The sequence below is a fragment of the Ctenopharyngodon idella genome, chromosome 1 (genome assembly GCF_019924925.1).
Source record: "Ctenopharyngodon idella isolate HZGC_01 chromosome 1, HZGC01, whole genome shotgun sequence".
NCBI lineage: Eukaryota > Metazoa > Chordata > Actinopteri > Cypriniformes > Xenocyprididae > Ctenopharyngodon > Ctenopharyngodon idella.
The window spans coordinates 8,125,318-8,141,822 of NC_067220.1; the positions used below are offsets into that span (position 1 = coordinate 8,125,318).

Genomic DNA, 16,505 nt, shown 5'->3' on the forward strand with positions numbered 1-16,505 from the left:
GTCCGGCGTAAAATGACGCCATGGTAACAACACTCTACTACAGCAACTCTTCCTCTTCTCTAAAGCAGCCCAACATGGCCTCACCCCATTTGTTGCGTGTTCTCAGGGGCGGGGTTTATGTAAATTTTAGGGTTTGTGATGTCACCAACCCAGGAAGAAGCTCATTGTAGTCCCTACCAGCCGTTTGTTGTAGTCCTTAAACAGTGAATTCTGTAAAAGAAAATATCTCCCTTTGCATTGAACTTTGAGTGTCGTAACTTTGCAGATGTTGTTTATGATCAAACAGCAACATTACACACTAACTAAAGTTAAAAAAGTCAAATCATAATCAACCACCCCTTTAATGCAAAAACATATCAGAAACCTGTAGTTGATTTATGAAGGCAGCACAGATGTATCCTTCCCTGCCTTTGATATCCTACAATCCTGTGCTTTATATATATATATATATATATATATATATTATTTCTGCAACTTTGGTCCTCTGTACTATAGTACTGCACTGTTAGATCTTTTATTTAAATCAAATTTTATTTATTTGAATCAAATGTATATATTTACTTAATCCAATTTATTTTAATCGAATATATTTATTGAAATCAAGTTTATTTTAATCATTTATTTAAATCAAATGTATATATTTATTTGTATCATATTTTACTTTTGATATTTTCTTTATTTTAGTCAAATTTAGTTATGTATAGTTTAATATTAGTTTTATTTATTTATTTTTAAATTTTTTTTAAATGTTTTTTTTTTCCAGACCCCCCTAGCACTCCCCTGTGGGGGTCTCCAGACCACCGTTTGAAAAACTACATACATCATGCTCTTTCTTCCCCCAAGGTCCACAATGAACAGCCGATAGGATCCCCAACAAAGACTGTGACCCCTTTTCGAAAGAACACAAGGCAGTTGAAAACCAGCTTATGGGTGTATATTAGAGATTTTTGGAGGTGCAAGTCAGTAAACAAAAGGACATTCAACAATACATGTTGTAGTTCAATGCTCTAAGTGCTTTTTTATAGATCATAAAGCAGTAACAGCATGAGCAAAACACAATCACTATTAAACAAAGATAATCTTTTGGTAAATATACTGAAAACACAAATCAGCGGTCTGGATCAGATGTGTATGTTTGAGGGTATCTACAGGAGAAGAGGCGAAACGCACTCAAATCGTGCAAAGCAAAAACACTGTCCTAACCAACCGACTGCGACGCGGCAAGCAATTCGTTTGTCCACTTTGAAATTAAAAATACAATCACAGCAACACAGAACAGGTTTGCAACTACGTGGCGCAGAATTTTTGACCAATCAGCTTTCACAGTTGGCAAAACTCAAATTATAATGGAAGAAACTTCTGACTGGTCACATTATGACTGGTTAGGACATGATGTGAGATTAATCCATTTCACTTTCAACTTTAAAGGAATGTCAACCTGCCTCCAAACAATGAACAGTTCTGTAAAACTTTCTTTATGCCTGAAAGAACGCTGTGTATGATAAATATATACACAGTTTTATATACACATTTCCAGTTTAAAAGATATTTCCCTTTAGTATGATTAATAATTGAAAATATATATTTATATATTGGATCATAAAACCATCTTATTATATTCATTGTGTCATGTAAGAAGTCACTCAGACCTTTGACACTGACATGAAGACAAATGAACAATCAATTTCTTTAAAACAAATCCCAAATATGCTGTTTGAGCTTTACGTTTCAATCCTAGAATTACCCTGATGACATATTGAGACATCTTATAAAATATAGATAGAAATAAGGCTCAAACATTCACTTAGGATTCCCCTCTTATAAATGTTCATTTCAATTAAAAAAGTGAAAATAATTCAGTCAAGTTCATGCATGAACTCCTTCTAAACTTCAGTAAAGTTGTAGTTTATCGTTTAAATTATATTTCAGGCAATCTGTGACCACTTGATGTGATTTTTACAATGCAATACAATGTACGCTACCGCTCAAAAGTTTATAGTCAGTAATATTTTTTTTAATTTTGAAAAAAGTGTCTTATGTTCATCAAGGTTGCGTTTATTTGATTAAAAATAATTTAATATATTTTAAATTATTCAATATTACATATTACTTTAATATATTTTAAACTGTCATTTATTCCTGTGATGTGATACGATTTCCAAAAGAACATTTATTTGAAACAGAAAACTTTTGTAAAATTATGGATCTCTTTACTGTAACATTTGATCAACTGAATGCATCCTTGCTGAATAAAAGTTTAATTTCCTTTGGGGAAAACAAAAAAATCTTACCGACCCTAAGCTTTTGAATGGTAGTGCATTTGGCATGGTTATGAAAATCTGGAAAATGTCCTGCAAAATTTGAGCATGTACAGACCAACAATAGTTCAAAAGTGCATCCAATTATAATATATTGAACCTGAATATGAACATATGAAAGTTAGGGTTAGACTCCTAATTCTTCTACATGACGTAGGGGGAAAAAAGCACAATGAACAGGGAATGTTTCTGCCAGCTAAAGTATGCTATGCTGCATTCACGGTCACTTTTGTGCAAAAAAAAATAAAAATAAATTTTCATATAATATTTATATATATATATATATATATATATATATATATATATATATATATATATATATATATGTGCGCGAGAAGTAAATGACAAAATCCAATATTAATTTTTCAAAACAATTTTCAGAAATTGATTTATACTTAAAGGATTAGTTCACTTCAGAATTCAAATTTCCCGTTAATTTACTCACCCCCATGTCATCCAAGATTTATGTCTTTCTGTTCATGTCTTTCTTTCTTCAGTCGAAAAGAAATTAAGGTTTCTGATGAAAACATTCCAGGATTTTTCTCCATATAGTGGACTTCACTGGGGTTCAACGTGTTGAAGGTCCAAATGTCAGTTTCAGTGCAGCTTCTACACGATCCCAGACGAGGAATAAGAGTCTTATCTAGAGAAACGATCAGCCATTTTCTAAAAAAATAAAAATGATATACTTTTTAACCACAAATGCTCATCTTGCACTGTTCTGCGATGTGTCACGCATTACGTAATCACGTTGGAAAGGTCACGCGTGACGTAGGCGAATGTACCGGAGTAGGGTGAAAAACTCCATCTCATTTCTCCTCCAACTTCAAAATTGTCCGACATCGTTGTTTTACCTTTTTTTTGTAAAGGCCGTTTGACTTAGTCTTTGCATGGTTTGCTTTGTAAACACTTGCTCGGTACTTCCTCCTACATCACGCGTGACCTTTCCAACATGATTACATAATGCGTGACACATCGCAGAGCAGTACAAGACGAGCATTTGTGGCTTTTTTTTTTAGAAAATGACTGATTGTTTCACTAGTTAAGACCCTTATTCCTCGTCTGGGATCGTGTAGAGCTCTTTGAAGCTGCACTGAAACTGACATTTGGACCTTCAACCCGTTGGTAACTGTTGAAGTCCACTATATGGAGAAAAATCCTGGAATGTTTTCCTCAAAAACCTTAATTTTTTTTCGACTAAAGAAAGACAGACATGAACATCTCGGATGACATGGGGGTGAGTAAATTATCAGGCAATTTTTATTCTGAACTGAACTAATCCTTTAATTGGAATTCAGCCAAATTTGCTAACTTTAAGTTTTGTGTACCAGAATATCTCCCAGCAACTTTAATATTTATTCGAGACATATTTAATAGTAAACCATTCTTCACTCTAACCAATTTTAATAAATAAGACCATCCACTTCATAGGTATATAATATAGTATATATTAGTTTAGTTATTCTTATGAAAAGAAATCTGCGTTGAGAATTTGCAGTCGTGTCCTGCTCAGCCTCTCCTTCCACACAAAACCTACCAGCCCTACAAGCAAATAAAACTCGGCCCACATGGCTTGTTCCCATGATGCATTAAACCCTATGAAAACGGTCAGCGTGGGATTAATAAACCAGAAGGCTCTTGTCAAAATATACATACAATAAACGATTCAATCTTGTACGTCTATTTTAAGTCGCTTTTGAAATCTGAATGGCTTGATTTTTAGGTCATTTGGATCGGTCAAAAAACCTTATAACCATCGCAGGTTAGGATTTGTGTCATACATTTTGCGACATACACCAACAATCACAGTGATCTCACTGCCGAAAACAACAAGAAAGGCATAGTTGACTGCGACATTCCCTTTCACAAATCATATGTCAGTTATGGTATCTACATGGACTATAAATAAAATAAACAGTTTAGATGATGGGAAGCTAGGAATCCTGCTGGTCTGCATGCTGCTGACTGCTTGGGGGTGTGTCTGTGGAAGCCCCGCCCACTTCCTGTCCATCAACATCCAGGCCCAACCCCTCATCCATCTGTTCCAGTTCGCTTTGGTCCAGTAGCTCAAAGTCCTCTTCTTCCGTGGGTACGAGCGTCACATCCGGCTGCTCTTCGGTGCTTGCTTCGGTGACGTCAGCGTCCTCTTCCTCTGCGCTGGCTTCTTGGGTGGACGGCAACTCGAGGGGCGATTCCATCGGGCAAGGAGGCGTTTCGGTGGGAAGGAACGAAGCCATGGATGAGCCTTCGCTGGCCTCCGTAGACCGCAACAGGGCTGAGAGAGTGTTCTGTACTACGGTTGAGATGGCCGTGCTCACTATCTCCTCGCTGAGGGCTTCCAGGGATCTAGCGGGTTTTGATACTCTTCCCGCTTTCTCAGTACCCACAATGCTTTGGTCTGCCCCCGCCGCTTGTCCGTGTCCATTGAAGTGTGTGTTGACAAAGTGGAGGGGAGATGCTAAGTGCTGAATGAGGAGGCTGGCCGGAGACAGGGCTTCCTCCTGGAGATCGGAGCCAGAAGCTCCCGCCTGCTCAGACCCGAGAACGCCCAACGGGAAATGGAACAGACCCGGTTCAATAGAAGGCATCTCGTCCACTGAAGGAAACTCCGCTAGGTCTCTAGTGAACGCCTCCTCCGGTTCACTGTGTACGCTCTGCTGATCCAGGTCTGCTGATGAAAACAGAGTATAATTTTCAATGTTAAAATAATTAGACAGTCATTCTGAGGTTGATTCTCCTGAAAAGTATAAACAGGGTGTTGCAGTGGAACTTTAATTCAATTGATGTAACTAAATTGTTTTAAATGATTAAAATATATTTTGTATAAATGCACTACATTTACACACAAAATTTAGTGATACTGAAGAAAGAATCTTGATTTACTCTAATTCACATTTACACAAAAAAGGTTTAACAAAAGATTTACACAAATTAGAATTTGCACAAGAAGGATTTTTACATATAATTTAGTGTTGTCAAAAATAACGATATATCGATATTTATCGATAATGAAAAATCTGAAACGGTTCCAATACTCACACCATTGATCTATATAAGTGACGCTCTCATAAAGCCGCCTCTCAAACAGCTCACGAGTACCAAATTAACTTCTTTTTCGTGGCTTATTGCGCTTAAACGGTCAAATACATACAAAATTATGTCAAAATGCCCGTCTTACCGAGTAAGTCAGTTTTGGAAACTTTAATTGTAAGCATTAATCTGAATTTAATTTTTACAATGAAGAATATCCAGTTAATTTACATTTGATTATTTAATTTCTATAGTATTTCTGACCTGAATACTGTTAGACCCACCTGAAAAACTTAAAGCCATGTTTATTTCATTTGTCTCTTTATTCTTTTGTGTTTATTTGTGCTATTGTTTACAATTTGTTAATTTGTTCTTATTTTATTACTTGTCTTTTTTTTTGTCAATTTAGTTCAACGGTTCAAATAAAGCCTCCCTGTTCTGTGTGTTAGCGATTACAACAAAATTACCCAAATTAGCAAAACAATTATGAGATAATAACAAATTATCTGTATGCCGGTATATCTGGCAGTTTTCTCTGTGGTATCGAAAATGGTATCAAATATCGATATTTTTCAAGGTATCGTATCAAAGTTGTTAATTCCAGTATCGTGACAACACTAATATAATTTACATATAAATTCAAATTTAATTTAAGTTTCAACAAATGATTACAACAAAAATCAAAATTTAAGATTTACATAAGAAATTTGTTACTTGCTTTTGCATGAATGAGTTTTTTTTTTTATTTGCTCAGTAAAACTTTCGCTGAAAGTTTATGTTCAAAAACTTTTTTTTGTTTTAAAAAAAAAAATTGTTCTATGTTTTCAAGTTTCAAATGATGATGTTTAAATATGCATAAATATCTAGGCTAAATTATTTCACATAATTTTACCACTTTAGGTATAATTAAACAGTTAAAGAAAATCTTATGAAATATGTTAAATATGTTATTACATATAATGTTATACACTACTGTTTAAAAGTTTGGGGTCAGTGAAATTGTTTGGTTTTTGAAAGAAATAATACTTTTATTCAGCAAGAACACGTTAAATTGATCAAAAGTGACAGTAAAGACATTTATAATGTTACAAAAGATTTCCATTTCAAATAAATGTTGTTCTTTTGAACTTTCTATTCATCAAACAATCCTGAAAAATGTATCACAAATGTATACACTGGTACCTTCAGAGACGTCTGTGAGCTGTGGTGTTGTGGCTCTGGACACAGAGAATCCTCCACTCTCCAGGATGGACGCCTCCTCATCGGACAGCTCAGAGTCTGTGATGGCCATCGCCAGAGCCGTAGTCTTCACATCCACCTGCTCCAAGAGAGAACCAATCAGTGAACTGGAATTACACTACCCTTCAAAAGTTTGGGGTCACTAAGATTTTTTTTTTTTTTTTTTTTAATAAATAGAAATGAATCGTTTTATTCCGCAAAGACCCATTATTTATAAAGACATTTATGTCGTTGCAAAAGTTTTCTATTTAAAAAGAGAAAAAGTTGGCACACCCCAACTCCAAAAGAATAAAAATCTTTATTTCATGTTCTCACAAATAGGTGACATTTCGAGCCGTGTGGCTCTTCATCTTCTTTCTTTTTTATTGTTTGCAGTATTTGAGTACCCTCATTGAGTTTCTTGTTGCACTTTTTTTTTTTAAATACTTTTGATTTTTTTGTAAAAAATTTTCTAATTCAAATAAATGCTGTTTTTTTTTTAACTTTCCATTCTTCAAAAATCCTGAAAAAAAAAATGTATCATGGTTTCCACAGAAATATGAAGCAGCACAACTGTTTTCAACATTGACAATAATAAGAAATGTTTATTGAGCAGCAAATCATCATATCAGAATGATTTCTGAAGGATCATGTTACTTTTTCAGATTTATTGACTGACAGCTCTCCTGTCCCCATGTTGAGAGAAATAAAGCACAGAGGTGTTGTGTGCGCTGTGTGAACATGATGGGTATTGTAGTTATAGACTAAATGTGAACATGCATTTACTCATCTCACTTGCACGAAAGCATTCAGTATTCCTCAAAATGAATAAAAACAGTGAAATGCAATCTCAGAATTTTATGCAAACCTATAATAATGAACTATATTAAATTACACAAATATACTTTATGTATCTAATCTCACTTTATTATCCAATGTCTTTGCTGCTGACCTTCAATGATCAAATTCAACCATTCTAAAAAGCAAAAACTTTGGATTAGATTTAGAAATAAGAGTGTTGAGCTTCCTTCGCCTGTGTCCTGTTCTTTAATCCAGAATGACAGCACAGCTGAGAGGTTTGTTTGAGCTGCGCCCTCTACTGTACAGGCGTAAATATGCATTTCCTTCAGCCTGAGGCTTATTCATTTAACTTTTGCTGTGAAAGGGTCTTAACATTTGCCAAAATAGACCTTTTCTGTTTTTATTAAAAAAAAAAAAAAAATCAAACAAGCAAGCCTAGCCTAGATCAGAAAAAGTAATGCAAAATTATTGTAATGCATTACTTCTCATAAAAAAGTAACTAAGTAACGCAATTAGTTGCTTTTTTAGGGAGTAACGCAATATTGTAATGCATTACTTTTAAAGGTCACTTTCCCCAACACTACCCAGCACTGTCTATTAAATATAGAATATGGATGCGATATAGTGCTAAGGCATGACCCCTCATCACCAAAGGACATGAAACTAAGACCCCTGTGTCAGAGGACACTCACAGTGGGAGCGAAACAGGACAGCTCCTCCTCACTCTCGCTCTCCGTCTCTGCCCTCGGCTCGTCACCCTCTTCCTGCTCCTTCTTCAGCTCTGCGCGCACACACACAAACACACACTTTTTCCTGAGCAGAGTCACACTAACAGGAAGGGACACACTAACAACCTTCTCTGTAAATAGCCTATAACTGTGATATCAGCAGCAGAAACACCCATTATGTCGACACCAATATTTTTTTTGTTTGTTATCAGTTGTTATCAGTCTGATAATGGATGCAAACAATATTAGGGATTATTTATTCCAGTACAAGCAGAATACTCAACTTTTTTTTTTTTAAAAACTCTACCTAACATCTTGATGCCTGATTTCACTTTATTAATGGGCATACAGGCAAAATATTGTCTATTAAATACAAATTTACTGATATTGGTAAACCTCTAGCTAACTAGCAGTTTAAAAGATAGGATACATAGGATTATATTTACCACTATTTATAATTTAATTCCTAACCCAACATGCAACTGTACATAATATTGTCTGTCTTAAGTATTTTGTGTTTATTTTGAGCTTTATATATGATATCATTAGCAGTCTAGGACACTAATTAAAGGCAACGCTCTCACTTCTCTTGTCGTATTTGCGGCGTTGTGTGTCTCCTTTCATGCTGTAGTCGAGTTTCATCAGTATGGGCTCCAGCCCGGTGTACATTTTCTGGATCAGCTCATGGTAGACCACCAGCGGCCACAGCAGCACACTCAGCACTAATGCAGGAGACAGAAACACACAGTTAACCTTTTCACACACTACTGTTTAAATGCTTGGGCTCAGTAAGAGTTATTTAATATTTTTGATGTTCGAAAATGAGTAACACTTTACAATAAGGTCTTATTCGTTAACATTAGTTAATGTCTTAACTAACATGAACTAACAATGAGCAATACATTTATTAATCTTTGTTAATATTAGTTAATAAAAATAAAGTTGTTCATTGTTTGTTCGTGTTAGTTCTCAGTGCATTAACTAATGTTAACAGATACAACTTTTGATTTTAATAATGTATGAGTAAATGGTGAAATTAACAGTAAGATTAATTAATGCTTTAGAAATATTGTTCATTCTTAATTCATGTTAACTAAAGTAGTTATGAACTAATGAAAAATTACTGTAAAGTGTTACCCAAAAACATTTTCAAATTATGTTTAAATATATCTAAGGTAAATTATTTTACATAATTTTACCACTCTTTAGATAACATTTACCAGTTAAAGAAAATCTTTTTTTTTTTTTGAAAGAAAAATTAATATTTTTATTCAGCAAGGACACATTCAATTGAACAAGAAACATTTATAATTTAAAGTTTTCTGTTTCAAATAAATGCTGTTCTTTTAAACTTTATATTCACCAAAAAAACCATGAAAAAAAATCCCCAAGAAGCACAACTGTTTTCAACATTGATAATAATCATAAATGTTTCTTGAGCAGCAAATCATCATATTAGAATGATTTCTGAAGGATCATGTGACTGAAGACTGGAGTAATGATGCTGAAAATTCGGCTTTACCATCACAGAAATAAATTGCATTTTAAAATATATTCAAATAGAAAAGTTATTTTGAATTGCAATAATATTTCATAATATTACTGCTTTTACTTATATCTTAGAAAAAGAAATGTTAGAAACTTAACATGATGAAATATACTTAATTTTAAGTCTTCAATATTCACCACTGAACCCGAATTAGTTCCATTTAAATAAAAAAAAAAATCTAAAAATTAATCACTCTATTAATGACTTTTTCTCCTGGATTCATGGTACATATGACCAAGGTATGTACTTTAGGTTCACTTAAAAAGAGAAAACACATTATCACCACACTTTTTGAGTTGTTGTAGTATGTAGATTTTGTAGTACCTACCTACCTATCTATCTATCACCATATTATATAATCTTCTGGAGTAATATAATTAGCTTTTTATTTGCTTCTTTAATATATACAGTAGCAATGCAAAATACAACGTGTTAGTGTTATGTAAGTGCAGAGGTGGACTTGAATATTTTGTGTGTTGCATAATTTGAGTAGCTGGTGCAAAAGGGCATCAGTGTGTGTAAAAGTAATATATGGAAATGAACAAACACAACAGAGGGAAGTTTGCTCACATATGATGTAGGAGATCATAATCCCAGGAATGTAATGTCCAACCAGGGCCAGCATTAAACATCCTGAACACATCATGATGCAGAACTGATGAGATGAAACAGAAAGATTGATCAGTAAACACTTTCTGGACATACACTACTGTTTAAAAGTTTGGGGTCCGTAAGATTTTTAAAATCTTTTGAAAGTCTCTTCTGCTCACCAAGGCTACATTTATTTGATCAAAAATACAGTAAAACAGTAACATTGTGAAATATTACTACAAGTTATAATGACAGTTTTCTATGTTAATATATATCAGCATCATTACTCCAGTCTTCAGTGTCACATGATCCTTCAGAAATCATTCTAATATGCTGTATTTCTTTTTAAGCAGCTCAGCTGTTTTCACAACTGATAATATTTTTGTGGAAACCATTTTCAGGATTGTTTGATGAATAGAGAGTTCAAAAGAACAGCATTTATTTGAAATAGAATATATTTTGTACCTTTATAAATGTCTTTACTGGTCACTTTTGAGTATTACTTTCTTTACAATAAAAAAAATAAATAAATACTGACCCCACACTTTTGAACAGCAGTGTAAACTTTTGAGAAAATAAGAAATATTTTAATTCCAAATAATATCTTTACCACAGAAAAAACAAAGTAATACAGGTCTGGAAAGACATTAGGGTGAATAAAGCATGAATGATCATTTTTTGTTTGGGTTACAGAATCCCTCTCCCCACCTTGCCGTGGTTTTGTCGTTTGTACTGAAGCATTTCTTGGATGTACAGGCTGAAGGTGAGGTAACTCTCGGCGAGATGATGGCTGAGTTCCTCCACGCTTAACAGACGTGGCTGATCAGTTAGTGTTTCTCTGTAACAACATGCGCAAATTAACTTGCAGTTAGTACAAATTGAAACAAATTTCATAAGGAAACAATCTGAAGATACAACAAAGGCAATATTATGCAAGGGATCCGTCCACAGGGACAGGGGTGCTGTTGAGACATGCAGAGATTATTCAAGGCACATACCGCTCAATGACAGACGCCTCTGGATGCCACACTGTAGAGAACAGAAGGATAAACATGAGCGAGGACAGAATAAAAGACGCCCCTGTAACAAACTGACAATATCTGAGCCTCATGCCATTCTTATGAAATAAAAAATACATCATGATGTTTTTGCAGGCAATATAAAATTAAGCAGCAACATTTTTTTTAATTGGTCACTCTCCCTCCTTGTTTTGTAACAACACAGAATTTATTTTTATTTATTTTATGAATTTATTTTTACAATTTAACATAACTACTTTACATTGGAATATATTTTAAAATGTAATTTATTCCTGTGATCAAAGCTGAATTTTCAGCATCATTACTCCAGTCTTCAGTGTCACATGATCCTTCAGAAATCATTCTAATATGCTGATTTGCTGCTCAAGAAACATTTTTTACTATTATCAATGTTGAAAACAGTTGTGCTGCTTAATATTTGTGTGGAATACATTTTTTCAGGTTTTTTTGATGAATAAAAAAGTTCAAAAGAACAACAATTACTTGAAATAGAAATCTTTTGTAATATTATAAATGTCTTTACTGTCTATTTTGATCAATTTAATGCATCTTTGCTGTAGGTGTTTATTACTATTAGGGGTGTAACGGTACATGTATTTGTCCCGAACAGTCGCAGTGCGGACGTTACGGTTCGGTGCATACAGTCAGATGATGAATACAGTCAGTCACAGGCGATCCACACTCCAATCCAGAAGGGGGAAAAGCGCAGAAGAAGAAGAACACACGATATATGCATAGATATGTTTGCGTGTAATTTCTCAACCAGTGTTTCAACCGCAAAAAGACATCAATAAAACAGCCTGAGAATAATACCTCACGCAGCATTACATTTACCTCAGGCAAGTCATTTAGTGTCCACAGCATGTTAGTTCACTAGAGAAATGAACTCTAGAGGGTAGGGGTGGGAATCGCAGAGTACCTCACGATACGATCACGATACATGGCTCACGATAACGATAATATCGCGATTCAGAGATTCTGTGATAATCGATATATTGCTAGGTTAAGTGCAGGTTTTCTCTCTTTATCCACAAAATGGATAAATCCGATCTTCGGTTCCCACGCTATATGCAGATTTAATGGTGCTCACGTCACCGAAAGCAACAAATATGAGGTGCATTTTATTGACCATCAGCTAATTTCAAAATCAAAGACCGCAATAGGAGAGAGCGGCAACAGCACTGGTAAGGTCTCATTACTTTTAATGAAGGTAATTGTGTGTTACGCGTCTGCGAATTACTTTCACTTTCATATGCGGCAGTTTGCGCGTCAGCTTGCTGAAGAGATACTCAGCTGTTCATCTGCGGCGATGCGTGATGCAGTAGCACTGTCATATCTGACTCTCACACGTTTCAGTTTTAGTATTTTTGGGAGAAGTAAAATTTACATATGTGGTTTCAACAACCAGATGCATTTAGACTGATGCATAGACAGTTTTGTCTGGAATGTGTCCCAGACCACCTCCTGAAGTGGTTTGAGCGATCGGATTTAAATCAGTCTCAAATGCGGTTCGGAGGTCATTTAGACCTGGTCTTTTCACGATCGGATAACTATCCGATCAGAGATAATGCATGAAGTGACCAGGTGCAAACAGACGTTCTTCACCGAGCGCTTACACAGATATACACGGGAGCATCTATCAGCAGATCGCTAATATATGCTTTCAAACGCTCCCGTGTATATCTAAGCACTCGGTGAAGAACGTCAAAGATGTCCACGTTTGTCACATAAATGGTATAAATGTGCGTCAAGACTTTGAACTTAAACGTGGCTGGGGCATCTATTTTACTCACACTGCTGTATGTCATCCTGTTAAAAACCTCTTTTTCTTAGCCTAGTTAACTTATGTTCACGTTTCCCCTCATTCATGTGTTGAGCGCCGCCTTGAAGTAGCAACGCTTTGAGCAGAGAAATCTATTTATAGCGCTTTATTTTATTAATTAAAATATCGATATTTGGCGCAGCGATACGAGAAGGACGACAATATATCGCCATATCGATATTTTGTCCCACCCCTACTAGAGGGAGCATTTCACTAAATATATGACCTATATTAGATTTTATATTCATTATGTTTACTTTACCAGTTAGTAATGTCTTATTTAATATATGTTTTATTAAATTTGTCATGAAAACAAGTTATGACAGTAATTGTGTAAATGATAATGTTATAAATAGCAACTGAATGTAATAGTTTGGGCTCTGTTGTTAATTGTAGCCTTTAATATTATAGTAATATGCAAGAAAGGGCTCCCTGTATATAGTTTACAGCATTAGCTGAGATAGATTTCTTTTTTTTTTTAAGAAAATGTTAATTATATTTGCATTTATTTAAAGAGAGAGACACAATTTGTTCAATAAACCACAGTTTAAGAAAAAAGAAGCAATTTTATGTTTAGTTTTCTCTCGTCTGCTGTACCGAACCGTGACTTTAATACCGAGGTACACACCGAACCGTCATGTGTGTTTATCGTTACTATACATGTATATTGGGGCATATAAACAAAAAATAATTAAATATTATTATTCCTTATGTTCATTTAGTGATAACCAGTGTGTAAAACATGCCTTAACTGTAACTAGATTTTTACCATATTTTAGTTCTTACATTATTTAGAATCTACTTCACCCATGACTGTTTAAATGAAATTATGTTCCCAGTTAACAAAAGACATTTCAAAGCAAATACATTTCAGTAATGTTAAACATTCACAAAATTCTGTAAAACATATGGTATGTTACATAAGCTATGCTGCCCAGTCCTACTGCGTACGTCTATGAGTTGTTTGTGATGCTATTAATCAAAAACACAGTATAGTGCATCGATGCATTACCAGTGATCTGTGGCAGCTTGTCTTTCCATCTCTCCAGTAGAGTCAGTCCAATGAGAGACACGCTCAGGAGGAACAGAGGTCTCAAAGATGTGGACGACAGGAGCCTAAAACACACATACATTGATTAAATCATCACATTCACTTATAAAAGCAACATATGACTCATATGATGGAAATTATAAATTGTTTAATTATTATTACCATAGTAAATCAGATAAATTATTCTTATATTCTGCGCTTGTGTGTTTTATATATATATATATATATATATATATATATATATATATATGTATGTATGTATGTATGTATGTGTGTGTGTGTGTGATTTTATATATATATATATATATATATTCACATATGTGTGCGTACTATGCATATTTATTTTGTATTTATATACACATACATGTATTTATATATAATTTAAATTATATATATTTATTGATTCTTATATTTTATATTTTTCTTAAATATATACATGTTTATGTATATGTTTATAAATACACTTAATAATAAAAAATTAAATCTATTACAATATTATATGGTATATTATAATATTAATATAATATAGATGGGAATACCATGATGAATGCCAAAAACAAATATGGCATCACCCTGGTAATAACAAACCATAATCATACACCATGGTATTTACCTCTTACAAAAAAAAAAAAAAGTACCATGGTTTTTAGACATGACACTATCACAGTTTTTTGAACACATATCATTATATTCTTAAATATTTTAATAAAGTGTGAATACCATGGTACTTTATATGAATATGGCAAACATTCATGGCATATATCAAAGTACCATGACTGTACTATGGTACTGCCATAGTACTTTTTGTAATAGTATGCCACAGTAATCATGTGGTAATATTATGGTACAGGATGACTACCATATTCATGTACCATGATGTCCAAAACTCATAGTAATACCATGGTATTTGAATGTATACTATGATTACCATTATATTTACATGGTTCCCCAAGAATACCATGGTATTCCGTAAACTAAAAACATAGCACATGTCCATAGAGCGGTAATAGTAATACCACGGTAAAAGTAGCGAAGCTTCCACAAAAGCAACACGGAGCACCTTCGACCTGAAGCATCTACTAACGAGCAGATTAACCAGATTACTAGCTACTCGTCAGGATTAACACCGTCCCTTCCAAATGAACCGCTTCATTCGCCGAAGCCGAGCGTGTCTCACCAAAACAGCGTGTTGAGCGCGAGCGCGGCGATGATGCTGTGCAGCGGCCTCTCCCACACCAGCAGCCGCTGCGCGTAGATCACCGCGGGCTCGCACTGCGACAGCCACCCGCGCAGCCGCTCCCGCAGCCGCCGCAGCTCCGGCTCATCCTCCCCGCTGCCGGGCGCGGGGAACCAGGCCTCCAGACCCGCCGATGAGGAAGACACCGAGGCCCGTCTGCTCGCCATTGTGACTTGTCCAGTGTTGTTTGTGTGTGTTGTTGATGACGGGGTTTGGTCAGGAGAGGCTCGTCATGGATTATTAGAAAAAACAGAAACACACTGTGGATCTTACAGGCTCTTACAGTGTCACATGTTCAGTGTTTACTGCGCCCGTGGGTGACATCTGCTGGCTGCAGCACAAACACAAAAATACTTTTTTTTGTGATTGAACTTGACATTTATATTGTTTATTTACCAATTATTTGTTTTTATCATTTTTTTCATAGTACGTATTAATTAATAATAGTTTTTTTTTTTTTTTTTTTTAGAAATAGACCCTTTTCACAGACGGTGATGACGCGTTTTAACGGTCATCAATATCGTAAATCCTGCAGTTTTTTATATTTTCATTTTTTTTTTAAATGTATGTATATTTATAACAATTTTATATAGTATTATATTACCGTTGCATCAAATTACAAAAAAAAACTAGCTGCTGCTGTGAAGATTTTTCTAAGCGGCTATGGGAGTGACGGTAAAAATTACATCTTTCTCTCTTCTGACTGCCGTTATCAATCGCTCTCTATTTTTCCCCCGTCTTTTTGAAAGTTATGAAAACACTATTGTGGAGTTTTTCTTCTGCTATTTGTGCAAATGGAAACACATTCTCTCATTCGCCGCTATAAAAGTTTACCCAGAGCCGTTGAAAAAATATTTAACGGCTCTGACAGGGTTGCCAGGTTTTCACAACAAAACCCGCCCAATTGATACTCAACTCCGGTAAAAATCGCGTTCTGGGGGTGGAAAATCCGCGTTTTTTCGCAGAGTTCCCTTGTTAAAATTCGCATTTCGGGAGCTAAATATCATGTTATTGGGGTCGCTTCAACCCGCGGACATGAAAAACATGAAAAACAACCCGCGGCAACACTGTTAAAGTAGCACAATTCTGCGGGAATACAGCGGACTTGACAACACTGGGC

At 34.9% G+C, this 16,505-nt stretch overlaps 1 protein-coding gene across 2 annotated transcripts; it reads right to left on the reverse strand.

Annotated features, from left to right (window-relative positions):
- Positions 1 to 912: 912 nt before the first annotated feature.
- retreg2 (reticulophagy regulator family member 2) lies at positions 913 to 16,242 on the reverse strand. 2 transcript variants are annotated; one of them, XM_051893992.1, is made up of 9 exons: positions 15,326 to 16,242; positions 14,110 to 14,213; positions 11,234 to 11,264; positions 10,944 to 11,073; positions 10,215 to 10,299; positions 8,680 to 8,817; positions 8,060 to 8,148; positions 6,531 to 6,666; positions 913 to 4,989 (listed from the first exon to the last, which is right to left on the reverse strand). In XM_051893992.1, the coding sequence occupies exons 1-9, from the start codon at positions 15,550 to 15,552 to the stop codon at positions 4,253 to 4,255; spliced, it is 1,677 nt and encodes a 558-aa protein (XP_051749952.1). In that variant the 5' UTR covers positions 15,553 to 16,242; the 3' UTR covers positions 913 to 4,252. The 2 variants fall into 2 exon arrangements, with proteins under 2 accessions (XP_051749952.1, XP_051749962.1); XM_051894002.1 differs by having other exon boundaries at positions 913 to 4,986; positions 15,326 to 16,236.
- Positions 16,243 to 16,505: the final 263 nt, after the last annotated feature.

Coding starts and splice junctions, on each gene's coding strand:
- retreg2 (XM_051893992.1), bottom strand. CDS start 15,552: ATGGCGAGCAGACGGGCCTCGGTGTCTTCCTCATCGGCGGGTCTGGAG. Junction 14,214..15,325: donor GCGCTCAACACGCTGTTTTG/GTGAGACACGCT, acceptor TGTGTGTTTTAG/GCTCCTGTCGTCCACATCTT. Junction 6,667..8,059: donor TGTCCTGTTTCGCTCCCACT/GTGAGTGTCCTC, acceptor CTCTTGGAGCAG/GTGGATGTGAAGACTACGGC.